Raw genomic sequence first — 12886 nt, 5'->3', positions numbered from 1 at the left:
CCTTTAATACACTGTCCCTTGTTGCTAGGCTTATCGTGCCTCCAAATGTCTGATAATACACAGAGATACTGCCACTGACCTAAATGCATGCTATCTGTGTTATAAAAAGGACTGCTGCTCAGCACTGAACACAGCAGCACTGGCCTGCAAATAACCCCAGTTCACTCTTGACTGGAATTAGGGAGGTATGATCGGCATTATGCAAATTTAAGAAGTAAATAAATAGACACTACTAGCTAATTAACAGTTCGGAAATGTGTATTTTTGAAAGAAGGAAACAGTCTTATTGTTGCATATTCAAACATGAGCTTTTTTCTGCTTTTGAAGTGACAAAAAAATGCTTTGTTTTAGTTTCCTGATGAAAATGATTCTGTCTTCCTGTCGGGGGAATTGATAGGCTTTTAATTGTGCTCTTATATAAGGTTAACTTAGATTTTTTTTTCCAGCTTAAATAAGCATTTAAATGAAGAAAAAAAAAAAACAGATGATGATAACATCCCACATGCTTATATAAGTAGTTTATCTAGTGACCACCCTTAATAATTCAGAAACCGTATACAGTAACACCCTAGCAACATCCCAGAATTTTTTTTTTTTTTTTTTTTTTTTTTTTGGCAAGCAGTTGTCTTCAGAAAATATAGTAGTTGTAAATTTTCAATTGTTTTTGATTCCATTTTATAGGACAACAGAGGATGCTAATTTTCCATTGGCTCCTGGATTTATTTCATATTTGATTTTAAGAGTAAAATGAATCAAACTTATTTTAATCAATGTAAAACAGCTATTCTATAAACCCATAGGAAATGGCTGAAATAGGCTAATTCGTTTCTAATGGACTATAAACTGTACAGCTCTATAAGTAATACATTCGAAATCTAATTATTTTAGATTGTGAATTTATGTTAATGAATTGATTGAATTGAAACGATGCCCTCATAAATGATAAAGTCCGGTCTCTTAATGGAAAAGTTAAATTCTGAGACTTCTTGCAAATAATTCCATTGACGGAAGAGTGCTCGTCTCCTGCTGTGCTCAGGTACCAGCAACTACTGAATGCACCAAGCATACAACTTTAAAAGCCCATTCAGATCAGACCGAGTCTCAGATGAGACACATCAGGCGCGCTCTGCGTGTTCTTCCTCTGCGCGCTTTCCGATGGATTTTATGTGTGGGGGAAAAATATGATTTGCCATTATAAAGCACGGATCTCAGCGCTGCAGGAACGTAGTGCATGATTGGAGCTCTGCACCGCGTACGGAGTCTGTCTTTCTCCGGTGGGACACACGGCGCCTGTGCTATGTGTGTGCGAGGAACCGCTTTTATCGGAGCCCTTGGATAAGCACTTCGGCTGAGCTAGTATGATAGCCGTCTCTTTTAAATGCCGATGCCAGATACTGCGGAGAGTGAACAAAGGTACGGTCTCGGTTGTTTTCATCCTTCGCTATACCTTTTATGCAGCCCTCCCCGGTAAGAGAACGCGTTCTTGTGTGATATACGGACGTTTACGCAGCGCATTTAAAGACGCAGAGCTGGGTCACCGGACCTGATGGAGCGCAGCTATGGTCATCAAGCCTCGCGCCTTTGTTTTGAAATGTTCTCGCATGTAGCCCGGGGCATAAAAAGACGCACTGAAGTATTGCTCGCCCGCCCCCCCTTCATTAATATTTAACAGTAGAGTGCCGTAGTTTGGTGGTCTGCCTAGTGCACTTGTAAGAGAACAATGCTGCTATCTTTTTTTCTGTTTGTATTTGCCTGACAGCTTCTCCCCTGTTAATTATTTACCTGAAGGCACACTGCTTCGTGCTGTGGTTTGGGAATAGTGTTTGTCTGTGGGATGAGAAGCTCTCCTGATCCTGGTGTGAAACACAGGCTGGGTTTGTTTTAAGCGTCTCTAGTGGAAACTTAACTGAATCGTGATGAGTTACGTGTCATATTATATTTTGACCGGTGGGTTTCTTTGACTGAAGGCTATTTTTTTTGTTTCCCTCATATTCAATGAGCATAAATAGTGTTTTCTATGAGAGGAGTGGTACACCAGTGACATATTTTTGCATATTATTCCCTTGACGAGTAGTGGTTTGTGTGAGTTAGCCAACTTGGCATTGCTTAAGAGATGCAAAATGGTAGAGTTGTCATAAATACTGCAAGTTGTCCTCCCTCAGGGGAAAACACTTGACCTCAATAAGATGAATAAATACCCAGTTGGCTTTGTTAAAAAAAATAAAAAAATAATTTCAGCCAGAATGAAGATCCCTTTCATCCGTGGACAAGCTGATTTCTGCATGTACTGATTTCTGGTCTTATACATGTGTCTGGTGTAAACTTGGGCAGCAGGTGTTCACATCTGATTTCCCATGATGCTGTTGTGCAGCATGTTTCCCTTATGGATCGTGCCTCCTGGGGTTTAATGCATCTACAATACGGTTGAATGTGTCCCAAATATGGCTTTTTTTAAAAGATATGACACAGATCTGTTGTGGATGACAGTGTGAACTGCACAGAAATCACAGCGAATCTGACATTTTCAGTTCAAATCTGATACACTTTCAAAATGTGGAGAGAAAATATAATTTTTCACAGGTTTAAAGTCAGGCATGACTATATATATATATATATATATATATATATATATATATATATATATATATATATATATATATATATAAATATATATATAAATAACAGATTAAGCAGTGTTATGATTTTATGTAATATTATTGACTGTTGTGTTATGTGCCTGCTGGTTTTTCGCAATTAGCATTTGTTTATTTTTAAAATTCATCTCAAGCCCCCTGCAGTCTGATGCATTTTGTTATGCTCTGTTTAGAATCCTAAAACGCATGTTTTTAATAATTGTTTTTATAATCCGATGGTTTTGTAGGTTTTAAAAATATTTAGTCTTCCTTCCATTATAAGTCTTTGGTACTGGAAAATGTAAAATGTATTATCATATTTTATATTAAGACATTTGATGTCATGATGAATATTCCAGAATAGGCTGTTTTGCACTTGTGGGTCATTTTAGGACTGGCACATGTTTAGACTTGTGTCTTTTATGAGGCACATTTAAAAGGTCATATAAAGATCCTTACAAAAAAAAACAGCCACTTTTGCTTACGGTGTGAATGTAGCCTTTCATTTGGACTGAGTGTGTGTGTGTGTGTGTGTGTGTGTGTGTATGTTTTGTTAGATACTTAGGTAAAGCCATTTGACTCATGATGAGTCAGCGAGTCGTCTGTTATAGGTGAAATGAAAGCATATAAGAGGAATAACTTATTCAAGATGATGCAGCTAATGGACACTGATGTCGAGTTTCAGTAGACTGATGGTTCCTGGACACAAAAGGTTAAAGCAATGTGTAATCTTCATTACATCAGAGATGTCATAATGTTGCTTTGTCTGGTCATATTAGTCAATGTTTTGCAACATCAAAAGCCAACAGTAAGAAGCATTGATACTGAAGTAAAGGATAATCAGGGGGTTCTTGTGTGGCCTTGAAGGATAATGACAAGCTAAATATACATGACTACTTACCACATAAATGGACATATTTGGACCAATCAGAATCAGGTGTTCCAGAGATCTGTGTAATAATGTGATATTACTAACATTCACTTTTGAAAATAAAGGTTCTTTATTTGCATCAGTGGTGCCATTAAAAACTTTTAACATCCATGGAAACTTTCCAATCCATTAAAGGTTCTTTAGATTTTTTTAAGTTCTTCACACTACGTAAAAATGGTTCTTTATGGAACTGTTCACTGAAAGGTTCTTTTGGGAGTCATTATTCTTCTATGGTTCTTCTTGCTGTACAACCCCTCCTTTGGAACCTATTTTTAAGAGTTGAATAATGTATGACTTCTATCCAAAGAAAAAAAAAACAGCATCTTTTTCCCCCTCTCACCAGGGTCCATTGCAGCTTGTTGTTGATGAATTGTCATCTCATTTGAGATCGTCTAGTGTTCCTGGCCTTAGCCATGTGCAGCATTTGTCTTGGTCGTGGCATTTATGGTGCCATGCCTGTCGGTTTTATATCTCTGTTACACATTTGCAGGCATTCAGTCAGAAAATGAAAAAGAGGCTCAAGGTGTTGGTTTCCTCTTCATTTTACTCCACAGAAACAGAGAAATTTGTGCCTAAAAACAATATTAATTAGATGATTTATTTTCCAGCCTGAAAGGTGGGTTACTACTGGCAGGTTGTTGATTAAATTAATGTATTCCATATTTTTTTTCACCAACTGGAATAAACATGCCTAGCTTCACATCTGCAGGTGTTCTGTGAGCTGTGCCAATTATATTTTAGTTGCATGTATGATAATGAGTTGAGCCAACCGCACTGCCACTCACAACTGTACTGTGTTCATGTGTTTCCGTCTGTGAGCTTATGTTCGCGTCCAGGTTTGTGTGTCTGGTTGTGGCAGCAGTGTCACACCATACCTACTGTAGTAATTGGTATGCTAATCGCTCCCTGAGTCTGATAAGGGACATTTTCCATTTCCATTCTTCAGCAGTCATTGGGTACACTGTAACCCTTTTGCATTGAGCTCAGTGGCTCAGGCCACCTGCTTCCTAACTGAAAACAATTTAGAGCTCAGTTTGTAGAGCTGCATTAAGGGAACCTGCTGATAAGCTCTGATTCAAACCAGAAAGAAAGACATCTACTAAGGATAAGCAACTGCACTGGCAAAATGGCTATGAAATTAGCTATCCTGCTACCAGTATGAACCAAAAGGTGCATAAATAAACAGGCACTTTTATTGAACAGTGTTAATTCAAATGCATAGAATGTTTAGGGTAGGGTAACGATGCATATATATTAATAATTAATTTGTAATTTAATTTAATGTATAATAATATAGAGATATATATATATATATATATATATATATATATATATATATATATATATATATATATATATATATATATATATATATATATATATATATATATACTTATATATATATATGACCTATGACTTATATATGACTTGCGTAAGACATTTTGACATTAACAACATTTTGCCAACCAAGAAATATCTTAAGACCAATAAATGGACTTGTTCTTCAGGCAATTGAACCCTGGATACTTCAGTAATATGTACTTTTACACATCCCTAGGATTTAGCAACAGAGACAGCTGCTGCTGTCGTGCAGCCACATGAGCCTCACACCTTTTTCTTGTTTCATTCACACGCCGGAGGAGCTATCAGGGTTTCAGAAGAGTCCATGGAGCTTCAAGCTCTTTTGCCAGGCTGGAGTTTCAAAAGAAATCTGTCAATTTTTTTTTTTCTCAGAGATGAGATTCTGTGTTCACCGCATCTTATTCATTCTGCTGGCACACGTCTCTCCTGATCTCCACAGCTTTCACTTTGAACAGCCTCCATCAATCCTTTTACGTTTGCTTGACAGCTGGATTTAGTGCCAGGAAGAGGAGGTGGTGATGGAGGTGCTGTTTTGGCTCTCCTGTGTTATGGGCGCATGTTTTGAAACTGTTAAACCTAGAGGTATTACGATTTGACAGCTTCCAATGAGTGTCCTATATTTAAATCATGGCTTATGGAATGGAGGAAAGAAGAACAGCGCTCATTAAGCATGAAGTTCAGGGTTCTGATGTGTCAACCTTCAGCCTTTGCGACCATTAAAATTTGTGTCATGGGAAACAGGTGTACTAATTAACTTGATTTTTGCCTTTTCTGAAGAAAGTATGAGAGCTTCTTGCCTGGGCAAAACTCTCTGGACCAATTCCAGAGGGTTGCTATGTGTTTGCTATTGCAATCTGAGTGTTTTTTAGTGTATTTCTAGGGTGCTCTGGGTCCTTTCTGTTAACCCATATTCACACTGCTAGCTTGCAAACTCAAACTGACAAAAAGTCAGTTATTTTTTATTTGAGTTCATGCTTGCTTTTGATTGGGTGCAAAAAAAAAAGTGAAATGTGTTGTTATTCAAAGCAAAGTTTCTCTTACAGTTGATTCAACCTTACAGTTGGACCTCGTATGCTAAATAATCTGGTAAAATATTTGTATTTTTTAATAAATTTGCAATTCTATTATTAATTCTATATAATTTATTTATTTATACAGCAAACTATTTTGTATGTGTTAAGATTTAAATTTGCACACAATATTTATTTTTATGGTACATTTACAACAATTTTAAATATTTTGGGGCCCTTATTGATAATTGTTCATAATTGGACACATTATTTACTGTTAAACACAAACACTTTCAGCTCCAGAATGATTTTTAGCTGCAAGAAACCTGATTCTTAGTCAAAATCCAATGAAATCTTGCTTTCACTAGCAGTACATCTCATTTGAGGCTGAAATCTATTTAATTTTTCAACAGTTTTATAGTCCACCAAGTGAAAATTGAGTGAGATGGCATAGAAAATGAATAGCACACATCTAATACATGCTGAAGTTTTGTACTCTGTGGTGTGCCCGTCTCCTACTTCAGCAAGGCAGGCTGTGGAAGGTTAAAGTAAATAATTCTTGTCAGCAATATCAGCTTTGTGACGTTACCTTCCTTGCATGGGCCGATGAAGTGTCAGGGCGTTTGGTCATTCAGCTGATATGTGAGGCGATCAAGGCAACGAGAGCCTCTCAGACTCCATTGCGTTTTCAATCAGCCCTGTCTTTCTTCAGTAGAATAACCTTTGTGCCAAGAGGAAGTCTGTTATTTTGAATACACTACACTCTGTCGCTATACTTTGTAGCCCCTGTGTAATTTTTCCCCAAGGGTATGAATGTCACAGAGTTTTCTAAAGGTTAAGTGTACTTTTTTTGTGCTACCTTAGATGGGAGACAGATAAGAACTCCTCGATCTCAGCTCTGGCTGGCTTTAAATATCACCTCAGTTCGAGAAAACCCCCTGGTGTGCTTTTCGGACAGGTTAATAATATAGAAATATAGCCATAAATGGCAGTCCTTCCTCAGCTGTCTCTTCTCCCGGGCCCAATTAAGTCATTTCTACCCCATGTCCGTTTTTGGCAGGTCTTGACGGCCTCCAGCTGGTCTTGAAGCCGCTCTAGGTTTGGACGGCCAATGGAAACAGTCTGCTTTGGTATTATGATGTCTATCAACCTGGACTAGGCTCATTCTACAGAGAAATCGCACCAAATTTAGCGAATAGCCATTCAGTTTTGCGCCAACCCCTTGAGGGTCTTATAAACACGGTGTACGTGCTCACAAACAAGTAGTCCTGATTCAGAACAGAAGCCTTCATTAGCCTCATTACATGCAAGGCTTGCTTTGCTTTTGCCTGTGTCAGCTGCACCGCATGTATCCTCGAGCGGTGCTGCGTGTGTGTAGCTAATTTCCCCAAATTCGTGTTCTGACCCAGAGTGTCGGGCTTCTAGCTTACTTAATTTTGTGGTGTCAGCATTGTTTCTCAACAGGTTGTGTAATGTGTTGTGTGTCATCTGATTGGCTAAGCTGCCTGCAGGGTGTAATCAGCTGCTCCCATATGTCCGAATAGTAATAATGGAACCAGTGTAGGGTGCCATGGAAACAGAACGCAGCCAGGCTGATGGAAAACACAAACAGCCAGCGTGAATAAAGTGTCAATAGACTGTTTTGGCTAGTGGTTCGATGTAAACACTGGCAATGCATCCAAATACACTTGTTTTAGTACAAATGCATTAATGGTAGCAGTCTCGCTAAGATAAATGGTTAGCTAGGGCTACATGATTTGAGAACAAAATGAATTAAAATTTTCCGATTTGATAAAAAGTGTGATTTCATATTTATTTATTTAGCTGTGCTTGTTTGTAGGGCTGCATTTGTGATTTATACATCAATAAAACTTTATTTTTATTTGTTGATGTTGTTGTTGTGTTATATATAATTATTAAAAATAATATAAATGTAAAAAATAAAATTAAGTATTGAAGAAAAATAATAATAATAATAATTGTTGTTGTTGTTGTTGTTGTTATATTGTATTGTAATAAAATAATAAAAATACATTTATTTTGTATAATGCCTTTAAAGGTTACCTGTACTTTCTCAAGGCGCTTTACACTAAGGCAAACAGAACCATATATGAAAATACACTGTAAACATAACAAAAGATGGATTAAAAAAAAAAAAACACTGAAAAACAATCCTGAAATAAATTGTTTTAAGAGAAGTTTTAAAAATATATAATGCATTTGCTTCCATATTATCAGCTGGGATAGAATTTCACAGTTTTGGAGCATAAGATGAGAAGGCTGGAATGAAGCAGTGAAGCAGTGTTTTGGGAACAGCTAAGAGACCACACTGAGAAGATCGCAGATTGCGAGTTGGTGTGTAAGGTGTTAAAAGATTGGCCAAATCATGCAAATAAAGAAATACAGTTGGAAACATGAGAAACATTCACAAATTGACCAAATTTAGAATGTATATAAATCTATGGGTCATCAGCACTGAGTGAGTGATAGCTGTGATCAAGAGATCTTAATATCCGACCAAGAGGGTAGATATAAATGCTAAAGATCAAAGGACCAAGACCTGAGCCCTGTGGGACACAAGTACAAACAGGACCCACGTCAGATCTGAAACCATCCATTAATTGTATATAAATTATAAAAAAAGATACATTTTAAAAATAGGGTATTTAAGAAAAATATAATAATAATATTAATAATAATAAATATTAATATTATTATTCACAGTGCAAAAAAAGTTTCAAAAAAGTTATTTTTTTCAAAGTTGTAAATAAGAGATGATTAAGGTACTTACAATTTCAGGCTTTCTATTCCAAAATTTCACACATAATTTAATGAGTTACTTGCTGTCTTTTTGTGAAATTTACTAGCAAATTCTTAGCGAAAATTGTTTTTACACAATTTTTTTTTTTCCATTGTAGCCCTTAAAGCTTTTCTTTAGTCGACAACAGCTGGTTTATAAGCACTTCTCATAACCAGTATATGAAGATATTTGGCGCATGTTATGTTCCCAAATGCACATTATAAGTGACCCGAACTCACAGCACATGTAGAGTTGAGTTTGTGTGGATTTACTGCAAAACTGTTAACAGTTACTTCAGCAATCCAAAGCCTGGAGTGGTCACCTGTACCAAAGTACTTGAACCCTCCAGCAAAAACTTTCCTCCAAAAATTCCATTAGTTTTCTGGACTGTGTGGGTTTTACTTTGGAGAAACAGTCCAGATGGAGGGTTGGTCCTATTGGGAGAAGCACAACATTCAGTAGCAGTGGGCGGTAATGGGGAAGCGAAGGGGAAGGGAAGATTAGGTAGAGGAAAGTTCTCTGTCGTTCTCAATCTTCTCTCCCAGTTAGGATTCCTCCAGAGTTGGTGGAGTGAGAGAGAACAAACAGTTTGTTCCTCTTGCCCAGTGAGCAAGTCCCTCCCCCCTCCACCATCGTCTTTGCTTTGATTTCTTTTTTTTTTCCTCTTCTACACTTGGGGAGCACTGAAGTTGTGAGGCGATGTTGTAGCATGCTGCTCTAAGATAATGCACTTGTGGCGCCTGCTGCTCTCGTATCGCACACATTTCAGTTTACTGAAAACATCAAAGACCCATTGAGTTAATAAGAGATGTGTTCGGGAACTTCAAATATTTACAAAGTGCAAATTTAAAGCAATAGTTCACCAAAAACGAAAACTCATCACAGTTTCCTGTGCCGCTTCTTCAGTGTGATGGCACAGGAAATCATATTTTACTAGAGACTGCATGTAATGTCATAAAAAAGACTGTAAAAAATATTTTTTATCTTTTACAATTAAGTTGTGCCAAAGAATAAGATAAAATTATGATAAAATAAAACCGTACTATTAGACAAACTTCTCTAACAATTAAAATTTTTTTTTTTTTTTTGTTTTCTTGTTTTATAAGCAGCGGCACAGGGAACTCATCATCAGAGTCTGATTTATAATCATTTTTAAATTAATAGTTTAGTAAATTTGAATCATTCATTTGAATAAACATCTGATTCACTCAATAAACTGGAAGTTATCAGTCAGCGTTTTCTATACATATACACACTGTTTTCTATGTGTTATTAAATAAGATAAAATAAAAATCTTAATGAAAATGTATTTAATTTGGCATATTAACAACCGGTCTGTAACAGTAGTGATACAAAACTACTATAAATTAACTTCATGTCAGCACTGAAAGTAGTGATAGCTTGATATTTTTTATATTGATATTTGATATTGATTCATTAACTGTTCTAACGGATTCAGTTTATTCATTGGAAGATTCATCAGACTGATTCAGTCAGTGACTCCTGGGTTTGTGAGTCTTGATTCACTAAACAATCCATTCATCGATTCATTTGATTTTGCTTTTTTGTGTTCAGTGGTGAAAAAGAGACTATCTTTATTATCTCTGCTGGAGATAAGTTATGTTTTACCCTTTGGACACACTATTTTATATACATTTTCACCCACTGAGAAAATGAACACACATGGTGCTGTGATATCTTGTTTTCTTAAAAATACTGTATTACCATGGCTGGCAGCCATTTTCATCTTTTAAAACACCGTGCTGCACCTTCCCTTTATGTAGGTCAAAGAGTCACTTTCATTAGATTCATTCATTTGGCTTCTCATGAATTTCTAACATGTCTTGCAGTTTGAATTTTAGCTTTTAAATGGATTGGCCTCTCAAGTACTTCACACAGCCAATTACCCACTGCAGTGGCCTTCAGTGGGAGCCGGAGCACCTCTCACCTGCTCAGCAGATAAGCTTCAGAGACGAGTGCCTAACACAGTGGGCTGAAATGAAAGGTAGAATTACTCTGAAGAGTTAGCCACTTATCCACAGGAGGGAGGCTACCGAAGGGCTTGCTGCTTGAGATGGTTGGTGTCACTGTGGGGAATCTGAGCGAATGAGAAGCTGTCTTGCATGAAGTGTCATTTGTTTTTATTTCTCCCAGGGGTCCCACCACCTTCCTCGCTTTCAGTTTACCAAATAACAGAAAATGCAACTCATGCACATATCGCTCTTTAAAATGTGATGCCATTCTTTTTTCAGTGAGTCAAATCATGCCAATTTAAACAGAGGGAAATTTGTGAGCCAGATGGATTTTAAGTGCAAATTCACCTCCACCCCACCAAAACTAAAATAAAATAAAGATAAAATAAAATCAAACTGTACCACAAGAGTTCTGTTTGATTTGTTTTGTATTGTTTTGTTCTACTGATCAAGAAGCACCACTCTTGACCTATAAAATAAAATATATTTAACCCCTAAATGACACCCCTAAATGCCCTAAATATATATATACAGTTTTCGTTTTGTTTTGGGCTAAGTAATACAGGAGCACCTCTCTCGACCTATAAAATAAAAATATAATAATCAAAATGAAGTGCATGACGCACCTGCATTTTTCTACATCAGCATTGTGCTGTTCATTATGGATGGGAAATCTGACTGGAGATTGGAAAAACTGTAAACCGAGAGAACTTGCTATAGGGCACTTTTTCTCTATTTATCTTCTGATATTCTTCATTTGGCAGCCCACCAATTCAGCTGCCCAACCATGTGAACCTATTCTGAGATCATCTGCTGCTTTGGGTCCACTGTGGTCAGTAATGAGCTCAGTGATGGAGCTTGGGTCATGGTGAGAATCGAAGTGTTTAAATGTGTGTCAAGCCACCAGCTGCAGCTCCAGCACTGAGTCCAGAGGTGAAGGATTACATAAGCTTCCTTCACAGACGTTCCCACTGCGGAGTTCCAGCAGCAGGCACTGACCAGAGGATGAGTTATAGCTCTGATGTCTGCACACTTTTCACAATTATGATCACATGCTGCAGTGAAGTCAACATTCATGGTGTTTTCAGGGTCTGAGGAGTCCAAGGTCATTTTAAAAGCTCAAAACAACAACAAAAAGATACACTACTGTTCAAAAGTTCAAACAAATTTTTAATAAGAAATTAATACTTTTATTCAGCAAGGATGCATTAAATTGATCAAAAGTGACTGTAAAGAATTTTACATTATTACAAAAGTTTTTAATTTCAAATAAATGCTTTTATTTTAAATTCTATATTCATCGAAGAATCCTGAAAAAGTGTGTCATGGTTTCCAAATAAATATTAAGCAGCACAATACTGATGATAATAATAGGAAATGTTTCTTATGCACCAAATTGAAATATTATAGTGATTTCTAAAAGAAGATTGGAGTAAAGGCTGCTGAAAAATCAGGTTTGCCATCACAGGAATAAATTACATTTTAAAATAGGAAAATGTATGTTTTAAATATTTCACAATATTAAATTTTTTACTATATTTTGATTAAATAGATGTATAAAATAAAATTACAACACCACAAAAATACATCTGTAGTTTTATCCATGGTAACACTTTACTTAAAGCTTTTATGTATAATGCATTAATAAAAGTAGCATTAGTTATCCCTTGTAATGCACCTTATAATGCACTGTACAAACACATAAATAAATGTAACCACAGTTAATTACTTCTAATTGTTACACTATGCATTTTAAATTTAGTTATGATTATGACAAGATATAATGTATTACAATGCACATTATGAATAATTATAATGCATTATAGCCTTTAAAAACACTTTTTAATGCATTATACATAAAGGCTTTAAGTAAAGTGTTACATTATTTATAAAATTGAAATATCTAAAAATCCATTAAACTATCCAAAAATGTACTCGAAGCAATGCTGCATGAGATATTATTTCAGAGTTTTCAGAGAGTCTCTCTGTAATACCAGTGAATTTTTGTCTTACTGCACTGGAACTTGAAAGAAGAATTAAAAACTCATTAAGTTGTCATTCTCTGCAGTGAAGAATAAAGTTCTTGCCATTATAGCCAGTGCAAAATGGTCAGATGGACAGTGAGTTAATGATGGGTCTGAGTATGTGACGCTCATTTAGACTCTCTCAGAAGATGT

At 36.3% G+C, this 12886-nt stretch overlaps 1 protein-coding gene across 6 annotated transcripts in view; it reads left to right on the top strand.

The window, feature by feature from the left end:
- LOC109051389 (glutamate receptor-interacting protein 1-like) overlaps window positions 1-12886 on the top strand; it is a 248011-nt gene that overhangs the window by 143418 nt on the left and 91707 nt on the right. The window contains exon 1 of one of the 6 annotated variants that reach the window (XM_042721940.1): window positions 917-1413. The exons of the other annotated variants lie outside the window; for them this stretch is intronic. Coding sequence (XP_042577874.1) covers window positions 1359-1413 — 55 coding nt within the window. The 5' untranslated portion in view covers window positions 917-1358. Of the gene's footprint in view, window positions 1-916; window positions 1414-12886 lie in introns of those variants that run through there. 6 annotated transcript variants of the gene reach the window in all.

Source organism: Cyprinus carpio, chromosome B4, assembly GCF_018340385.1.
Source record: "Cyprinus carpio isolate SPL01 chromosome B4, ASM1834038v1, whole genome shotgun sequence".
Classification (NCBI taxonomy): Eukaryota; Metazoa; Chordata; class Actinopteri; order Cypriniformes; family Cyprinidae; genus Cyprinus; species Cyprinus carpio.
Note: the sequence above shows the minus strand (reverse complement) of the source record. Positions and strands in the feature narration are given on the sequence as shown.